A 16842-nucleotide genomic window follows, 5' to 3' on the forward strand; every position below is an offset into this window, starting at 1 on the left:
CTCCCTCTGCCTGCTGCAATCCACAGCCGATCCCTCCGTCTGATTCGCGTCTCGACCAATTTCACCCTGAATTTCTCATCCATGCGGAAGCCAGTGGCAGCTCTAGTGGGTCTCTTAGTTCGATTGGGTCCATTATGGAGTCCTTCTGCGCCCGAATCGGGTGCGTCTACGCCATTCCCCATCCACCCCCTAACGAACACCCCCCTGGGACCTGCGAGCTAATCATGCTCAATCAGCTTCGTCTTGGCTTGTCCGTCCTCACGTCCCATCGTGCTAACCCGATGCTCGGACTGGTTCTTTCGCTCTCCCCCCCAATCCGTTCGGGGCCAACGAGCCTGGATCGGCGGGTGATCTCACGGGGCCACCGACTGTCCATCCTGCTCGGTCGTCTTTTCCTCCCTCCTTCTCTGCCAGTCCAGGTGGAAATTGTGAAAAAAGCGTTGCTTCCCTTGCCACCGTCGGCTGAACGCGATCTTCATCTTGCAACTTCTCCCCCGCTTCCGTCCATTCCCTCTGGTTCCCCCTCACTGCATGACTTGCAAGGGACTGTCATTTCGGCGATTGGGGGTTTGCTTTTTCTCTCCAGGTCTGCAGTCTGCACTGGGAGCTTCCTTCAATCTGAGGGACTCGAGGGTCGACCCGGTACGTCTTCTTCTACTTCCCATCTTCTCCAGGTATCTAACTCGGCTCCAGACTTCCGCTGCTGGTCAGCTTCATCCCTCCCCCTCAGCTATCCATCCCAGATCCAATTGCGCCATCTATGATTCCTACGGCGTAACCAGTCGGATCTATATTCATTGCCAAATGGTCCCGACCCCCCCGGGACAATGAAACCAACCATGGCCACGGACACCGCGCTTCAAAGCCCGCCACCGTCCAAGGCATTTCCCACCCCATCCACCACCCCTCAGCGAACCTCCGCCATCCACGCCCGCGGAGACTCGTCTCCAGGCCCAATGTCTTCGCCCACCTCTCTTCCCACTCAGAACTTCTCTCCAGGCGGCCCCAGCGACTACGACGACGTCATCGAGGAGGACACCATCTCTCCGCTGGACCCGCGGCGCTTCACTCCTACCCTGCACGCTTCCCTCGTCTCAGAGATCTTGTCCCTCCGCCGGGACGTCGAGAATAAGGCCAAGGCCATTGACGTGCTCGAACGCAGTCTGGACGACTCGCGCACCGAAAATGAAGACCTCACAGGGCGTCTGTCCCAGTCCACCCGCGAGATCCGCTCCCTCAAACACCAGCTGCAGCTGCTAGAGGGTGGATCCTCGTCCGCCCTCACGGAGCTCGCCAAGGAGCGCGACGATGCCCTCGAGAACATCTCTGATGTGCGGAGAAAGCTCGAACAGGCTCAGAAGCGCGCCCGCAGTCGCGAGGAGGAGGTCGATCGCACCCTGAAGCTCTGGGATCGCGAGAAGCAATCGTGGGAGGGTGAGCGCAGAAGCCTCGAACGCAAGGTTCATGTCGTGGAGGGACGGTTGAAGATCGTCCTGGATGAAGTGGCCGCTGCCCAGGCCGCCGGCTCGTTTCCTCCCCCGCCTGCAAACGACGCCCCTCACGATGTCACTGCCGGTAAGGATAGCGATACCGCGAGTCTTCGCTCCAGCAGTCAGGAGCCTCGTCGCACGAGCGTGACGAGCTTGAGCTCCGACGAAGGCGATTACCATAATATCCGCTACTCGGTGGCAAGCCTGGCCAATATGCCCGGTGCCAAGACCGATGGGCTGAATCTGGCCGAGGAGCTGGCCTTTGACGAGGAGGACGAGTTTGATATGCCCGAGGAGCATGATCTGGCACCGGATTCCCCCGAGGCCCTTCCGGAGGAACGTCCCGCCTCGGCCAACTCCCAGACATCCTATCGGATGGGCGAGAAGGCGAGAAAGATCCTGGGTCTCTCCCTCCAGGACAGCGTTGATCGGCTTGCAGCACGGAATGACGCCCACAAAGAGCAGAGCAGTCCGTTCCAGCCTCCCGCGACTTTCGTATATCGCGATGTGGGTATCCAGTACTCTCCGCCGCCGTCCCCCACGCCATCAGAGAGCGGAGAGAACTCGGGCAGGGAGGCGAAAGAGCGCATCGGGGAGACCAGTTCAGGTTTACATCCCAAGGACTCTATTGATATGGTGTCGACGTCTTGTCAGACCGTGGCTGAGCTTCCCACCCCGCCTTGGACACCCAAGATCGGAGAAGCATCGCCTCGTAGTGGAGCAGAACGGACGTCTATGGTATGCGCATCCGTCCAGACGCAAGAACCCGCTCCTGATCAAGACCCTCCAAATGATGAACCCTCTGAAAAGGGCCCATCCGAACTCGACGTCCCGATGATCGCTATCCATCCGCCATGCTCGGAGCCCTCGTCGCCCCGAGGCAGCGTGGTGCTACCGCCCCAGACGAAGAACGCTTCCAGTCAGGCGAACTTCGGTCCAATGGTCCCTAGTCGGACGATTGGCATACAGACAGAGGAGATTCGTATTGATCAACGGCCCGTTAAGCTACCGGCGAGCCTCCTGCCATCCGCTATTCAGGATCTACCGCCCAGACGCGACAGCCAGGATGTCCCGGTGCAACCGTATCGTCCACCGCCTCCCCGGCCAGCGAAAGGCGATACCGCCCCTCCTCCCGTCCCAGCCAAGGCTCCAGGACGAAGCAGGCCGGTTGGCCAAGTGCGGCAGGCGTATCCTGGAAACAATGACAACGGCCCTCTGTCGGATGAGTCCCTGTCGGAATTGCGACGACCCATGCGGAGCAGCAGTCTCTTTGCTGGATTTGATCAAATGAGTGATGATGAATCTCCTAAGGCAACGAGGGATATCTTCACCGACGATGAGCTCCTGAACCGACCATTTGCGTCCTACAAGATCCGACGAGGCAAACTGGTCTCTGCGCAGGATCGCACAAGCTTCGACGACCTCGCCCTGCCTGAAGTGGATGAGCATCTGCTTGACCCTGACTCGCAAATCTACGAACCAACTGGAGCCGACAAGGATCAGGCTGGTCCGTCCTCTGCTGGCCCACGCTCCGGGTTGCGGCAGCAAGACATCCGAAGAGCGGCGATGATTTCCAACGGTGCCGCTGCCCATCAAAGGATCCGGACACGGAGCCCTAGCGAGCCCAGTCTCGACAGCGGCAGCGGGAGCGGGACATCCAGCATCGCGCCTCCGTTCCCTGTGCCCATTCGGCTTAGCTCGAGAAAGTTCCCGCTCACAGGCAGCGATGGTCGCCAGAGTCCAACCCCCTCGTTCCCTCGAAACTTCTCGGACCGTGGCGGACACGCCACGATAGTGCGCCGGCCCACGCTGCGGCGTGTTCGCTCCGCTGCTGCGATGTCTCAAGCCGAGACCGACCGGCCGCCGAGCAGGGCATCCCCCATATCGTCTTCTTCGTACACGACTGGAAGTTCCCGACAACGGCCACCCCTCCCATTTGACGAGATCACTATGCCCGTCGACCGACGATTCAATGGAAGCTCGACCCATCAACGGACGCCATCCCGTGTCTTTTCACATGAGCGACACGATTCAGCCGCCACGTCCGTTCAGCCAACGAGCGTTGTGGATGCGATTGCGCAGACAATGGTGGGCGAATGGATGTTCAAGTACGTCCGCCGTCGCTCGTTTGGCGTCGGCGACGCCAAGGATACCTGGGAGAATAAGAACCCCGAGGAGGTCTCGGCCAACATCACGAACAGCGGCGTCCGGCACAAACGATGGGTCTGGCTGGCTCCATACGAGCGGGCAGTCATGTGGAGCAGCAAGCAGCCCATCAGTGGGACTGCGCTGCTTGGCAAGAGTGGAAGGAAACGTACGTTCTCTCATAGCCCCGTTCTCATATCCGCAGCGACTAACCCCAGCAGTGACTATCCAATCCGTCCTGGATGTGAAGGACGACAATCCCCTTCCGAAGGGCGCCAGCACGGGCGCCCCTTTCAACCGTTCCATTCTCATCCTGACCCCCAAACGCGCGCTGAAATTCACCGCCACCAGCGTCGAACGACATTACGTCTGGCTGACGGCGCTGTCCTTCCTCAGCCACTCGGGCATCCACGACCTCGATGCCCTCCCCCCCGTGCCGCAGGAAGAGGTCACAGCTCCCGCGGCGCCGACAGCGGCCCTCCGCCGCAATCCCATCCGCGACTCGATTCGCATCGCCAAGGGACGTCCCCGCCCGACCCCCAAGGGCAAACGCTCCTTCAACCACCCGGAACCGGTCCCAGAGATCGACCCGACCATGCTGGACGCGGCAGACCCCCCAACCGTGCCGCGATTCTCGACACACAGCCACAACCACGCGCGCAAACGCAGCAACACTGCGCCGCGTATCCCGGCCATCCGCAGCTTCTCCAGCACGGGCACCATGCCGTCGATCGCGTCGACGCGCGCGTCCTCCGACACGCACGCCACAGCGGCGCCGCCCCCGGTGCCCGGGCCGGGGACGATGAATAGCAGCGTCAGCCGCCGCACGTCGGAGACGAGCGTCCGTACGGGTAACTTCTTCGACGCCATCGGCACGGTGCGCATGGAGGCGTTCATCGACCAGACCGAGTCGAATCGGTATCGGGCCGCGGCGGGACGGCCGCGCCATGTGCGCAAGCCGTCGAATCCGTGGAGTCTGCGGCACCCGGGATATCACGAGCTGGATTATGGGATGTATGAGCCGGAAGATCCGTTCCGGGGGTTTTGATTCATTTGATCCAGCGTTTAGCGACTGTATTTTTTCTTCGCTGTATTTTTCTTTTTATTGCAGTCGATTATACCCGATCTGATACCACTGTTGTTCCCTTCAGCGAATAGCTTAGTTTTTTTTTAATGACTACATTGGACGATGATGCAAGGTAATCGATTGAGCCATGAGCGTAATCCGTACAGGACAGACAGGGAACCGCCTCTATAAACCTCGGTCCCTCAAGCCTCGGTCCACTCTATGCATTCCTCTTCCTTACCCACCCCGAAGACAAATCCCGACAGATGAATAAAAGAAAAATTACAACTTCGCAGCGTCCTTGACCTCGCCGATCTTCAGCTTAGGCGAGTACTTCTTGAGCACGCCGTCGTTGTGGTACTATGGAGAAACCGTTAGCGGCGTCTGGGTCGTCTCCGTCGGAAAACGCCGAGATGGGTAATCAGGCACAGGCAGGCACAGCGTCAGACGAGAACGAAAGAACCAGGCTGAGTTTACCTTCCAGAACTGCTTCGAGGCATCCTTGCCGGCGACACGCTTGAGGATCTTGGCTCCGCCGGGGTGCTCGTCGACGAAGTTGGTCACGTCGTAGACGTTGCTGTCGATGATGATGTAGAGGCCCTTATCGGGCGAGTTGTGGGAGGCGACGTCGGCGGGGGAGAAGGACTTGGACATTTTGCTAGATGGTTGGAGAGATGCAATATGGAGGTATGTAGGTAGGTAGCTCAATATGTAGGAGAGGAAGCGTAGGTAAAAAGGGTGAAGTAAAGAGGGGACGGAATGCGATCGGAATTATATGATGCCATCAACCCCGTACAATCTGGGGTTTCGGACTAAAAACAGCCGAGGTTAAAAGGGCCGCAGCCGCGGTCGAATTGAAATCAGCCCGGCATGATTGGTTCAGGGTGCGGTATACGATTCAATGACTAATTATGCATTCACATTTTCAGTATCAAGTATCTATATCAATGAGATCAACTATAGAATCATGCTATCCATATGCTGCTAATCACGGCTCTTCTGGCCCGCCGCCCCCTCCCCCTTCATCTTTCGCTCCAGTCCCAACGTCTCCAGATCCTTCTTCTTGTAATAGTGCGGCGCCACCTCGATCAGCCACTCCGCCTGTAACGGCATGTTGCTGCGCATGTACTCCTTGCTGGTCAGCACCAGCTCGAAGTAGATCACCCATCGCGGGTTCACCTCGAACAGCGTGCTCGACGGGTGCAGGTATACCGTCTGCCCGTTCTTCACCGTGCGGTAGCTGTCGCCGCCGCGCTGGAGCCGCGCCGCGTTAGGGAAGAATCCCGCCGTGATGGCCTTCTGGATGGGCATGAGGTTGGTTGACCCGCAGGTGCTCACGGTGACCTCGACGCGATCGCACAGCTTGGCGAGCTGGTCGCGCACATCACGCGCCCGCGTCAGGCTGCGCTGCTGCAGGAAGTTCTCCTTGGCCCACACATAGCTGAAGTCCGAGTCCACCCACTGGTTCCAGACGTTGAGCAGCGTGAGGTGGTCGCCGCCGTCCTTGATCGTGAACCGGTTGCGCGCACTGTCCGCGTGGATCTTCTTGTCCTTGGGGCGGAAGAAAAGCGCGCTGGCCTCGCCCAGCATCGACACGATCGAGAGCACCTCCTCCACGCACCCGTACCGGTCCGCCGCGAGGATCGCCTTGGCCAGCATCGGGTCCGTCGGGAACTCCGCCATCTGCCGCCCGACCTTGGTCAGCTCGCCGCGGTCGTTCAGCGCCCCCAGCGCGTAGAGTTGCTCCAGCGCCCGGATGATCGTCTCCGCCGGCGGCGGGTCCATGAAGTCGAACTCGAGCAGCTGGTCGATGCCCAGCGACTTCAGCATCAGGATGACGCTGCTCAGGTTGGTGCGCTGGATCTCTGGCGTCGTGCTCTCCTCCAGCTCGTTGTAGTACGCCCATTTGGTGTAGAGTCGGAAACATTTCCCGGGGCCGACGCGCCCGGCGCGTCCGGCGCGCTGGTTCGCCGACGCCCGCGAGCACGGCGTCACCACTAGACTCTCCATGCCGGTGCGCGGGTTGAAGACGTTCTCCTTAACGAAGCCCGGGTCGATCACGTAGACAATGCCATCGATGGTCAAACTCGTCTCGGCAATGTTCGTAGCCAGCACCACCTTGCGCGCCTTGGGCGGCGTCGGCTCGAAGATCTTCGTCTGTAGCTCCGACGGCAGGTTGGCGTAGATCGGACAGATGATCATCTCCGGGATCTTGCTGCCCAGTTTGCGCGCCGTCTCCTGTAAGCTCTGCTCGGCGGCCTCGATCTCCTCCTGACCCGTCAGGAACACCAGCACGTCGCCCGGCCCCTGCGTGATGTGGATCTGGAACACCGTCGTGATGGCCGCAGCCAGGTAGTTCGCCTCGGGCTGCGACGTGTAGTGGATATCTACCGGGTATCGCCGTCCGGGGATGTTGAAGATCGGGGCATCGTCAAAGTACTTCTGGAACTTTTGCGCATCCATGGTCGCCGACGAGATCAGCAGCTTCAGGTCGGGCCGCGCCTTCGCAATGTCCTTCAGCAGACCGCACGCGATATCCGTCGGCACCGTCCGCTCGTGGGCCTCGTCGATCATCAGCGCCGAATACTGGCCCAGATCCGGCTCCGTCAGCAGCTCCCGCAGCAGCATTCCATCCGTCATGTACTTCAGCACCGTCTTGTCACTCGTGTTGTCCTCGAACCGGATAGCGTAGCCGACCTCGTTCCCGATCTTCACACCCATCTCCTCGGCGACACGCGACGCAACGCTCATGGCTGCTACTCGGCGCGGCTGCGTGCATCCCACCTTCAGCCCACCCTTCGTATACCCGGCCTCGTGGAGATACTGCGGGATCTGGGTGGTCTTCCCGGACCCGGTCTCCCCGACAATGATCAGCACCTGGTGATCCCGCACGGCGTCGATGATCTGCTGGCGGAACTGGTAGATGGGCAGGCTCTTCCGGGTGTCCTCGATCGACGCGGCCTTTTGCTCCGCGGCGTCCAGCTGCTGCTGTAGCGCGCGCTGCTCCGCCGTCAGCAGCGGCTTGCGCGTGCCCTCCATCTTGGCGTCCATGACGAAGTTGATCTTCTGCGAGTCGTCAAACACATACTCGTAGTCGCCCTCGTCCACAAACTCGGCGCGGTTGATCTGCGCCTTCGCCTTGGCCGTCTGCTCCATCTCCCACTCCTCGTGCTCGGTCACGAACCGCTCCTGACCCATCTCATCCCGGTCCACGTACCGCTTGTACAGCGCCTCCTCCTTCTTCTTCCGGTCGATCTTGCCCTTCTCCGTGATATAGTCGTCCGGCATCATGTACCCATCGCGGTGGTCGTCGATGCGCAGCCGCTCCTCCGCAATCCGCAGCACCTCGCGGTTCCGCGCAAACTCCTCCTTCTCACGCCGCGTCAGCCGCGCCTCGTTCTCCCGCAGCTCCGCCGTCTCCTCCGCCACCTGCTTCCGCAGCAGCGCCAGCCGTTCCATCTCCCGCTTCTTCAGATACTCCTGCCGCGACCGCAGCCGCAGCTCCGGCATCGCCTCCGCCCGCGCCGTCGCATCGTCCGCCAGCGCCCGCCGTCGCGCCGCCTCCCCCGTTCGCGTCCGGTCCTCCACCACCTTCTTTGACCGGCTATCGTCCTTCCGCGCCAGCCGCTTGGCGAACTCGTCCCGCTCCGCGAGATCCCGCTGCCGCTCCAGCTCCTGCTTCGCCTGGGGATCGATGTCTTCCTCCGCGTCCGCTGCCGGCGACTCTGCCGGCGCCTCTTCCTCCTCCACCTCTTCATCGGGGATCTCCTCATCCCCCCACCGCTCCTCAAAGTCCTCCTCGGCCGCTGCCCGTCGCCGCGGCTTCTTCACCGACCGCTGACCGTGCCCGCTCCTTTCACCGTCGCGACTGCGGTCCCGCTTCCGACTCTCCTCCTTCTCCCGCGGCGGCTTTTCCTCACGGCGTCTCCGTCGGTCCCGGTCCCGGTCCGCCTCTACATTCACCGGGCCCAGTCCTTCCCCTTCGTCCTCCATGTCGAGCAATGCGTACCGTTTCTTTGATGATGACGCTGTCGAGGCGCGCGCGGTGGGCTTGGTTGACGCCGCGGATGGGGCGGCCGACGCGGCACCGACGCGGCGGTACAGCGCGTCGCAGAAGTCGCGGACATCGGCGGGCTGGGCGCCGTCGAGGAACGGGGCGAGCTTGTCTTCTAAGGAGGAGGGGGAGCGGGCAGAGGTGGCGGTTGCGAGGATGAAGTCGACGACGGTGTCGTCGGAGGCGTTGGTGAGGCGGAGGAGAGAGTCGGAGATGTAGGTGCGGGTGTCGGTCATTTTGGGAGCGGGTTGGCTCGTGTAGCTCTTTCGGCTCTTTCTGGGGGTAGGAAGTTGTTCAGTAGGGCATGGTGGGTGGAATGAAGTGGCTGTTGCGAGGAAGTTGAGAAGGTGAAGTTGATGAAGGAAGACGGCAGAAAGATGTGCGCTGGAGTTCACCGCCTTCCCCGGTGGCAATATGTATACAGACCATATGTAAAATGTATCAGTATACGACTACGCACACAGTATATCTCAATGCAATCCATTCCCAGATCTCAAGCCCGCTTGATCTCTCGCTCAGACATTATCAGCACACAGAGTCGTCCTCGACTCCCAACAAATATAGTACAGTCGCCAGTTCTGGGAATCTCAGTAAACAAACACGAAGAATCTTCTCTGGCCGCTAAATCCAATCATACACATCCGGACAGGGCATCAAGGAAAAGAGACCAACGCTAAAAGCAATCAGACAAAGGAAACAGGACAGAGAGAGTGTGGTATCTTGACCGTTCATCCTTTCGAACGTCAAGAGGTCGGAAATCAGAGCCATGGCCCCTCCAAAGCGAGGCGAAAATATGAACATATCACATTCAATCCCAGATTCCACTGCAACGCCGTCATTATATGGTATTGTAACGAATGCACCAACTCCTTCCAAATGCATGTGTGAGGTCCGAGGACGCCTTACACGTCAATCATCTCGGCATCTTCGGCCAGGACCTCGTCGGCCGGTCCCCAGTTGCCCTCGTAGATCGTGGCACCCGCACGGCGGCGCCGGGCAATAAACTGTACCCCGTACGTCTCCAACACTTGGTCCGCCGTGGGCCGATCCCGTGGATCCGGCGAGATCATCCACCGCACAATCTTGTCCAGCGCTTGTTCGTGGCTGGCGTCGATCATAAAGCTGGGCGGGTCGACCAGCTCGCCCGTCCGAGCAAGCGGCACTGGTTTCCGTTCGCTGGATCTCCGGCCACCGAGGAAGCTATCTTCGCCGAATGTGTCGTCGCCAAAGTCCGACGCGCACAGCTCCTCGAACGATGGCTCCTCGGAAACCGGGTTGCCCGAGGCATCCCGGAAGATGCTCGTCTCCGAGCTCCACGTCAGGCTGGGAACATCGCTCATGTCGCCGTTCCGAAGCTTCTGCCAGGAGAGGCCATTGTCCGGGAGCTCGACGTTCCCGGCAATCTCAAACATGATCAAACCCAGCGAGAAGAGATCCGCGGGTTTGTCGTAACGTCCCATCAGGATTTCGGGGCCGATGTATTCTCGATCACCTTCGCCTTCAATGCCCTCCTCGGCCGGCCACCGAGTCGCCATGCCGAAATCAGCGATTTTCAGGACACCTTCGAAGGTAATCAGAATATTGGCCGGCTTCAGGTCCAGGTGAATAAAGCCCATGTCGTGAATATGTTTCAAACCCTAGCTAAGTCAGTATCTACTTCTTAAACGGAAGGAACAACATGGAGCATACCAAGGACAGTTCGAGCATGATCTTCCAGATGCGAAAGTCGTCCAGTCTGGCTTTCAGTCCGACTTGGGCCAGGAAGACATCCAGACTGCCTTCTTCGCAGAATTCGGTCTGGATGTAGAGATGGCCGTTGTCTTCCCAGCTATCCATGAAGGAGATGATATGGTCCGAGTTTGTCAGCGACTTGAGCACATCAACCTCGCGGATGCGGCGTTCGCGGTCCTTCAACCCCGAATACGGTTGCTTGGCTTTCTTGACTGCCCACACCTGCTCCGGCAAGGTCTTGGGAGATTTCAGGCTGCTCGAGAACATTGACAGCGTTGCTGCGTTCTGGGGTTTGGCGACGCGGTAGACTTGGGAGAACTCGCCGGTGCCAATCAACTCGACCCGCTCAAAGCGCGAGGTCAAGCTTGGGTCCACGTCGGGGGCCGTGAAGACATTCAATGGGAGACTGGGACGCTTGCCTGACTGCAGCAACGAATCCCGCGGTCCGGTGGGGGTGGCCGGAAGGTTGGACGAGCTGAAGTCTGGTTTGATCGGGTGTTGGTCATTTGGAGCTGAAATGGACAGACCACTTGGGTCGGGAGGAAAGAGGTTGTCCTGCGGTGTGCGCGGCGACCCGCGCTGGAACCGGTCATGCAGGGGAGTCGTATTGGTCCCCATCGCCTCGGAGAGCCTTTCGAGGGAGGCGATCTGCGAGGTAGCCGGCGGGTAAGTTCGAGATGGGAAGAAGGTTTGCTTGGTGGGTGTCGGTGGAAGATCATATTCACTCAATGGTGGGCAATCGTGAGGGCCGGACGGCGACTGGGACTGCATCTCATCTCCGTCTATACTCACGAAGCTTCCCCGGCGCGATGCCTCTGGTCTGTTGAAGCTGCTGCCAAAGATTCCCATCCCACGTGCAAAAGGCCCCGGCTTGGACTGTGCACTGGGAGGGTCCGACGGGGATGGGGGTACCAGATCTGCCGGGCGAATCATTGTAGACTTCCCAAACGGGTTTTCGGCCGGTCCCTGTTGCGCCGATGGGAACAGGTTGATGGGTCGTTTGCAGGGAGTATCAGGCATGTTTTTGCTCGTCCCCAGCAAGTTTTGCGGGTCTTCAGCGTTCCGGTTCTTCTTCGAAATGAGGCCCGTGGACATAAATGCCGCCGGCAGAGGCTTCACTAGCTTGTAGTTTTCTGGCGTGGCGAAAGAATCGTTCGAAGAGGTCGACTCCTCGCGGGTGAGCTGTCGCACAGGCGCCGGGCGCGTGGACCCAGCGGGGAGAGACTTGGAGAAGTTGAATACGCCTCGTGGCCGGTCATTTTTGTGGGCAGGTTCATGGGTTGGTGAGTCTTCCACCAGGCTAGAACTAGACGAAGACTGCGTGATGGTTCGCGATAGGGGATGTGCAGCTGGGCGAGGCTGTCCAGCTGCATTTGTGGCGGACGAAAACAGGGGGCTCCCCGGTGCCGGACGAGGGGAGAAGAGGCTCTCCCGGTTCGGCTGGAAGAGGTTACTATCCAGTGATGGGCGAGGGCGGACTGACGTGGGACTTCCAACGTCGGGAAAATCCTCCATGGCCTTTGCGCGAGAGAAGAGGGAACGGTCACTCTGGCGCTGCTGAAGCGTGGACCGGCGGAGCGAAGAAGAGCGTTTCGGGATCGTCGCAAATGGGCTGAAAGGCGATATTGGAACTGGGAACGACGGAGGATCGGTCTCTTTGGAGGACTGATCTGGGGATTCTTCCCCGGCGGCTGGAGTGCCCTCACTATCGAAGATGCTAAACTCGCCAGCGAGATTGGCCGCATGAACACTCCTTCGCTTGGCCGAAGGACTCCCCCGAGACGCGCGATCTAGATTCATCAGACCGTCGCTGCGCTTGAGTGGGCTGACCGTGGGGAATGTGCCAAAGGTTCCGCTGCGCCGCTTTTCGATGCGGGACAACGTGGGACGAGGGGCGAAGGCGGTATCGGTTGTGGGTGGATTGAGGAAGCAACCGCTGCCACTTGCGGTGTCCGCAGACTGCGTGGTCAGATCCGGACTGGCCGGCGTGTTCTCCACGTCCGGGGTCGCGGGCACGGGCTGGACGGGCTTTGCGTTTCCCTGATCTGACGAGATGTTCAGGGCGCGCTTTGCTGGGCTTCGAGGAGATGTTCGCACCCGACGCGTCGCGGGTCGGGCGATCTTAGCACTGGGGGGGTATGGCACAGCGAACGGGGACTGGTGGGAAGAGCTGGGAAAGAGGACGAAGTTGCCCTTCTGGGGCGACCTTCGGGACGGCGACAATGGCGAAGACACGTATGGCGTGGTCTTGGAAGGAGACTGGTTCCGGAGAAGGGAGAAATTCGAGCTCTTGGAGGGTGAACGTGACAACGAGCGGCGCAACTGGCGGATGGCGGAACTCGCGTCAACGTGGTGTATGCCTGAATGAGACGGCAAGTGAAGGGTGCCGCCCGCATCCCGGTGCGGCGAGAAGGTTGCGACCATTATGGGATGTAGGTGTAGTGATGGTAGATGGACCAGACACGCGGTCTGAAGTGGTTGAGGGAACCTTCAGAGCCTGAAGGGGTCCGGCAGAGGCGGAGGGGGCGTAGTTGGAGTAGAGACGGAGGATGTCACACCGCGAAGGGTGTTTGATGACAACAACAGAGTGGGTGGCGGTGCGGCTCTCGTGTCTTAGCCAGGTAGGCAGGTGGGAAAGCAATGACCGAGAGGAATGCTGAACAGGCAAGGTACAGTGTTATCAAAACAACGGGTGCGCGACGGTTGGGGGCGCATTACACCCCAAGCAGACAAAGTCAATAGAATGCGCCTGAAACGTCGGATGTTTCCATGAACTCCCAGTGACGAGCGACGAAAGATCAGACTCTCCGGATGCGCCCAAAAGCAGGCCGCGCTGGGGAGGGGGCACGTAATGGCGGTGTCGCCAGGATCAGTGGAAGGTCACCGGGGGCTTGGGACGAAGAGTGGATCGATGAGGAATGTTTCAGACTGACAACGAGGTCAAAACAAGGGCGGCGCGTCGCGGAGGATGCAGGCGTGGATGGATGAACGAGTAGGCGCGCGCGAGACGGGTTGACAGGCAGCGATAAACAGGATGCGCGCGCGCAGTAGGATGCAAGAATCGCACAAACAAAGACGCGATGGTGAAGTCCCTTCCGTCTCCCTTTCTTTCTTTTCTATTAAACCGTCGAGTGCGGTAGGCAGCGGACGGCGCAAGGGGGGGAGGGGAGGGTGGAGTGACCCGAGAGTTAAGGACCGTCGGGGCGCGATCTCGATAGCCACGCGAAGGAGTCGAAGGAAGAGGAAGAAAGGGATGAGGCGCGGAAGCCCGGGACGGAGGGGCGAAAAGGTAGAATGAAGTTGCGGTATGCAGCGGTCGACGCTGAGTGAGTCAATAAAATATCCGAGGGGTTTTCCCTTACGGGCGGGACAAATAGCGGGTGGGGAAGCGGAAGAGACGAGGAGAAGAGGGGACTAGTCTGGCATTGCGGAGGAGCCGGAAAAGAGGCGTGAGAGCTGTAGGAGAGGATGTAGGAATGGTTGTAGCGGAGGATGTGGTGATGGTGGTGGTGAAGTTGTAGATGAAGTCGAAGTTGATGGATTTTGGTGGTTTTGGTTGGACACGCGTGGGCGCGTCGGTGTTGTTGACCCTCTTGCCGGATGCGGTTAGCCCGACGCGTCTATCTGATTGTTATTATTATTTATTATGATTTAATTATTCATCAACATAATATCAGTATGTTCGTGGTATTTCGCATTCTATACATTCTACGGAGTATACATTCTGTAGTTCTGAGATATTCTACGTCCCTCTCGACAGTAGGACCATTACTCTCCATATTCTAGATATTGTCTATCGATAAATAATCGATAAGAACGCGGGGCCAACCGTGGCTCCCTTGCATGTGCTATTTATTATCTGGCCCTCTAGTTCGCCACATCTCCTCCTCATCCTTCTACTTGGGTAATGTTGTTCGATGTCGGAGTGGATGACTGACAATTTGACAGTAACTGAAGCTGCGTATGTAGTTGTGTAGACATTCTAGTCCCTATACATCAATACTCCCTAGTAAATACCTACTAGGTAGTAGGTCCGGTGATGGTCAGTTAACGGTCACTCTCCAGATTGAATGACATATCACATTACCTATCGTCAGTATTGAAGTTACTGCCTGGACAATTACGGCTACTCCAGATACCTGGGATACCTGGATACCTAGATACTTGGGTAGGGAAGTGCTTCCATAGATAATGTCACCACCATACTTGAGATATATATCTCGAACCATGTACACGCGGTAGTTCTATCAAATTCCTACCAGATACTAACCATGTATATCCAAACATCAATCCCAATAAGCCTGAATCGATTCCAACATTCGCCCCAACTCTAATACCCAATCTATTAATTATTCTCTTCCAAACTGGTTATCTCTGTATGCATCTTTCATCCCTTACACCCCATTCCTGCAGCTCTGCCCTAATCTCCAGCTCACGCTCCAACCCCGGCCAAATTCAGTCGATCCAGACCTCCACTCCCCAACCTGATATGACAGATCGCATCGATCAGACCAGCCGCTCCCAGGGTGCAGAACCCCTCGCCGCATGGCGCCATGTATGTTCCCCTCTTGCAATAATTCCCCCGCTGATCGATCTTCCGTGCGCCTGCTTTCCTGCTTTACCACCGCGCTGTCCCCACGTGTGCCCGCACCGCATCCGCCCACAATAGAATTCTTGCGACGCAGGACGCATGTTGGGAGCCCGCCGCAATGCAATCGCATTTGACATATATGAAGATGCGCGCGCATCCTGCAGCTTCATTGCCCATCTCCATGGTGATGGCCTGTACGGATGGCCTGGCCTGGTTCTTCTCGTGACCTCGCCCAGGGCGTTGTCCGCCGGGTCGAGATTGTTGACGCATGGCATTGCTGTAGTAACAACGGAGGAGACTGGATGAGGTGGACATTATCGGAAATGAAGCCCCCAATGACCCATTATTGACCCCGTAGACCCCGGTGATGCGCTTCAGTGCGGGATCTGAACATGGTGGAGGACTATCCAGGACCCTGGCTGTCGCGCTGACTAGCTCCGTGCAAGCACGCTTCCAGAAAAATCCTCGCATCCCGACTACGTTCCGGTGACAACCTAAACACTAACCTTACCAGCGGTGAGGAGGTGTCTGCGAGGGACAGCCCGGCCAGCATACAGCGGGGGCCCGTCCACGGATGTAGACGCATAATGCCTATATTGATCGCGGACAGAATCTAGCGAAAGCAAAACAACCTCTTCTACTTTCCTCTCTGTAAATTCTCCCGAATCACTCGGACATCCTCGTCGGAAAAGCCCAGGCGCATGTGCAGGTACCGCTCGGCACCGCCTATCTCGTCCAGCGCGCACAGGAACCCCCGCATCCCCTGCATCTGCACCCCGAACAGTGTGACCATGCCGGTCCGCTCGAGGTCGTCCCCCTCCAGACCGTGATGCGCCTTCAACATAGCAGCCAGGCGCGGCCGCGCCGGCTCGATCCCCGCACGCGTCAGCATGTAATCGTGGAGGATTGCAGCGTCCGAACACCCGGCCACGCGGAGGATCAGCGCGGCGAGCACGCCCGTGCGGTCCTTGCCGGCTAGAGCGGATCGTTAGCACTGAACGACAAACACATCAGAAGAAAGACGGTGGGGGTGGAAGGTAGAGGGAAAGCAGACCTGAGCAGTGGAAGAGAAACGGATCCTGCGGGCGATCCCGGATATGCTCAAACACCTTCCGGTAGATGGGCACATGCGTGTCAAGATAGCTCCGGTACAGCTTGGTGAAGCTCGCCATGCCGCCGTCGCTGCCGCCAAAGTCGGCGTAGTCGGGCGGTGGCGCCTCGAACGCGTACGGCACCCATACCGACTGGACGCCGTCGATGACGGGATGGGGCAGTTTGGCGCGCTCGAGTGGCCGGCGGAGGTCGAAGATGGTGGTGATTCCGAGCGTCTGCGCGAGGGCCAGTTGGGCCTCGGCTGAGAGCGACGATGCAGGCGCTCCCGAGCGGTAGGCGAGGCCCGGACGCAGGACGGAGGAACCGGCGCTGCTGAGGTCGCGCACGTTGAAGATGCCAGGGACGGAGACGAAGGGCGGTTTGGTAATGATCCCGGCGACTACATCGGCCGGGAGCTCCGTTCGAATGTCCGTCTGGAGGAGACGTAGTAGGTCTTCGGGATCCATGTTGATATATAGCCGTGGAGGGGAAAAGGGGAGATTCTGGGGATTTTATGTAGTGGGGTAGCTAACGATAGCCGACTGCCTAGGGATTTACACCCTATTTATGGCAGTCTGTGCGGCAGTCTCCACGATCGTAGAAGTAGAAGTAGACGAAGGCGATATAATGCCGGTGTAGATGTAGTTTCCTGGCGCTGAGTAATCACTCCCCA

The 16842-nt window shown here is 58.9% G+C and overlaps 4 protein-coding genes across 4 annotated transcripts; 1 reads left to right on the top strand and 3 right to left on the bottom strand.

Moving 5' to 3' along the window:
* Positions 1 to 839: 839 nt before the first annotated feature.
* BDV59DRAFT_195905 (putative nuclear migration protein) lies at positions 840 to 4683 on the top strand (the record flags this gene model as incomplete). The annotated part of the gene is made up of 2 exons (XM_073692646.1): positions 840 to 3804; positions 3857 to 4683. 2 exons carry the CDS (start codon positions 840 to 842, stop codon positions 4681 to 4683), a joined length of 3792 nt encoding a protein of 1263 aa, XP_073543836.1.
* Positions 4684 to 4796: 113 nt separating this feature from the next.
* On the bottom strand, positions 4797 to 5486 carry BDV59DRAFT_187175 (cytochrome b5-like heme/steroid binding domain-containing protein). The gene is made up of 2 exons (XM_073691150.1): positions 5179 to 5486; positions 4797 to 5061 (listed from the first exon to the last, which is right to left on the bottom strand). Exons 1-2 carry the CDS (start codon positions 5353 to 5355, stop codon positions 4984 to 4986), a joined length of 255 nt encoding a protein of 84 aa, XP_073543837.1. The 5' UTR covers positions 5356 to 5486; the 3' UTR covers positions 4797 to 4983.
* A 4058-nt stretch (positions 5487 to 9544) lies between these two features.
* Positions 9545 to 13103, bottom strand: BDV59DRAFT_121761 (tyrosine protein kinase SWE1). The gene is made up of 2 exons (XM_073686818.1): positions 10445 to 13103; positions 9545 to 10392 (listed from the first exon to the last, which is right to left on the bottom strand). The coding sequence occupies exons 1-2, from the start codon at positions 12908 to 12910 to the stop codon at positions 9658 to 9660; spliced, it is 3201 nt and encodes a 1066-aa protein (XP_073543838.1). The 5' UTR covers positions 12911 to 13103; the 3' UTR covers positions 9545 to 9657.
* A 2611-nt stretch (positions 13104 to 15714) lies between these two features.
* BDV59DRAFT_210512 (tyrosine-protein phosphatase) lies at positions 15715 to 16760 on the bottom strand (the record flags this gene model as incomplete). The annotated part of the gene is made up of 2 exons (XM_073695613.1): positions 16132 to 16760; positions 15715 to 16052 (listed from the first exon to the last, which is right to left on the bottom strand). The coding sequence occupies exons 1-2, from the start codon at positions 16634 to 16636 to the stop codon at positions 15715 to 15717; spliced, it is 843 nt and encodes a 280-aa protein (XP_073543839.1). The 5' UTR covers positions 16637 to 16760.
* Positions 16761 to 16842: the final 82 nt, after the last annotated feature.

Source organism: Aspergillus ambiguus (assembly GCF_047715705.1).
Source record: "Aspergillus ambiguus strain CBS 117.58 unplaced genomic scaffold BDV59scaffold_46, whole genome shotgun sequence".
Taxonomy (NCBI): domain Eukaryota; kingdom Fungi; phylum Ascomycota; class Eurotiomycetes; order Eurotiales; family Aspergillaceae; genus Aspergillus; species Aspergillus ambiguus.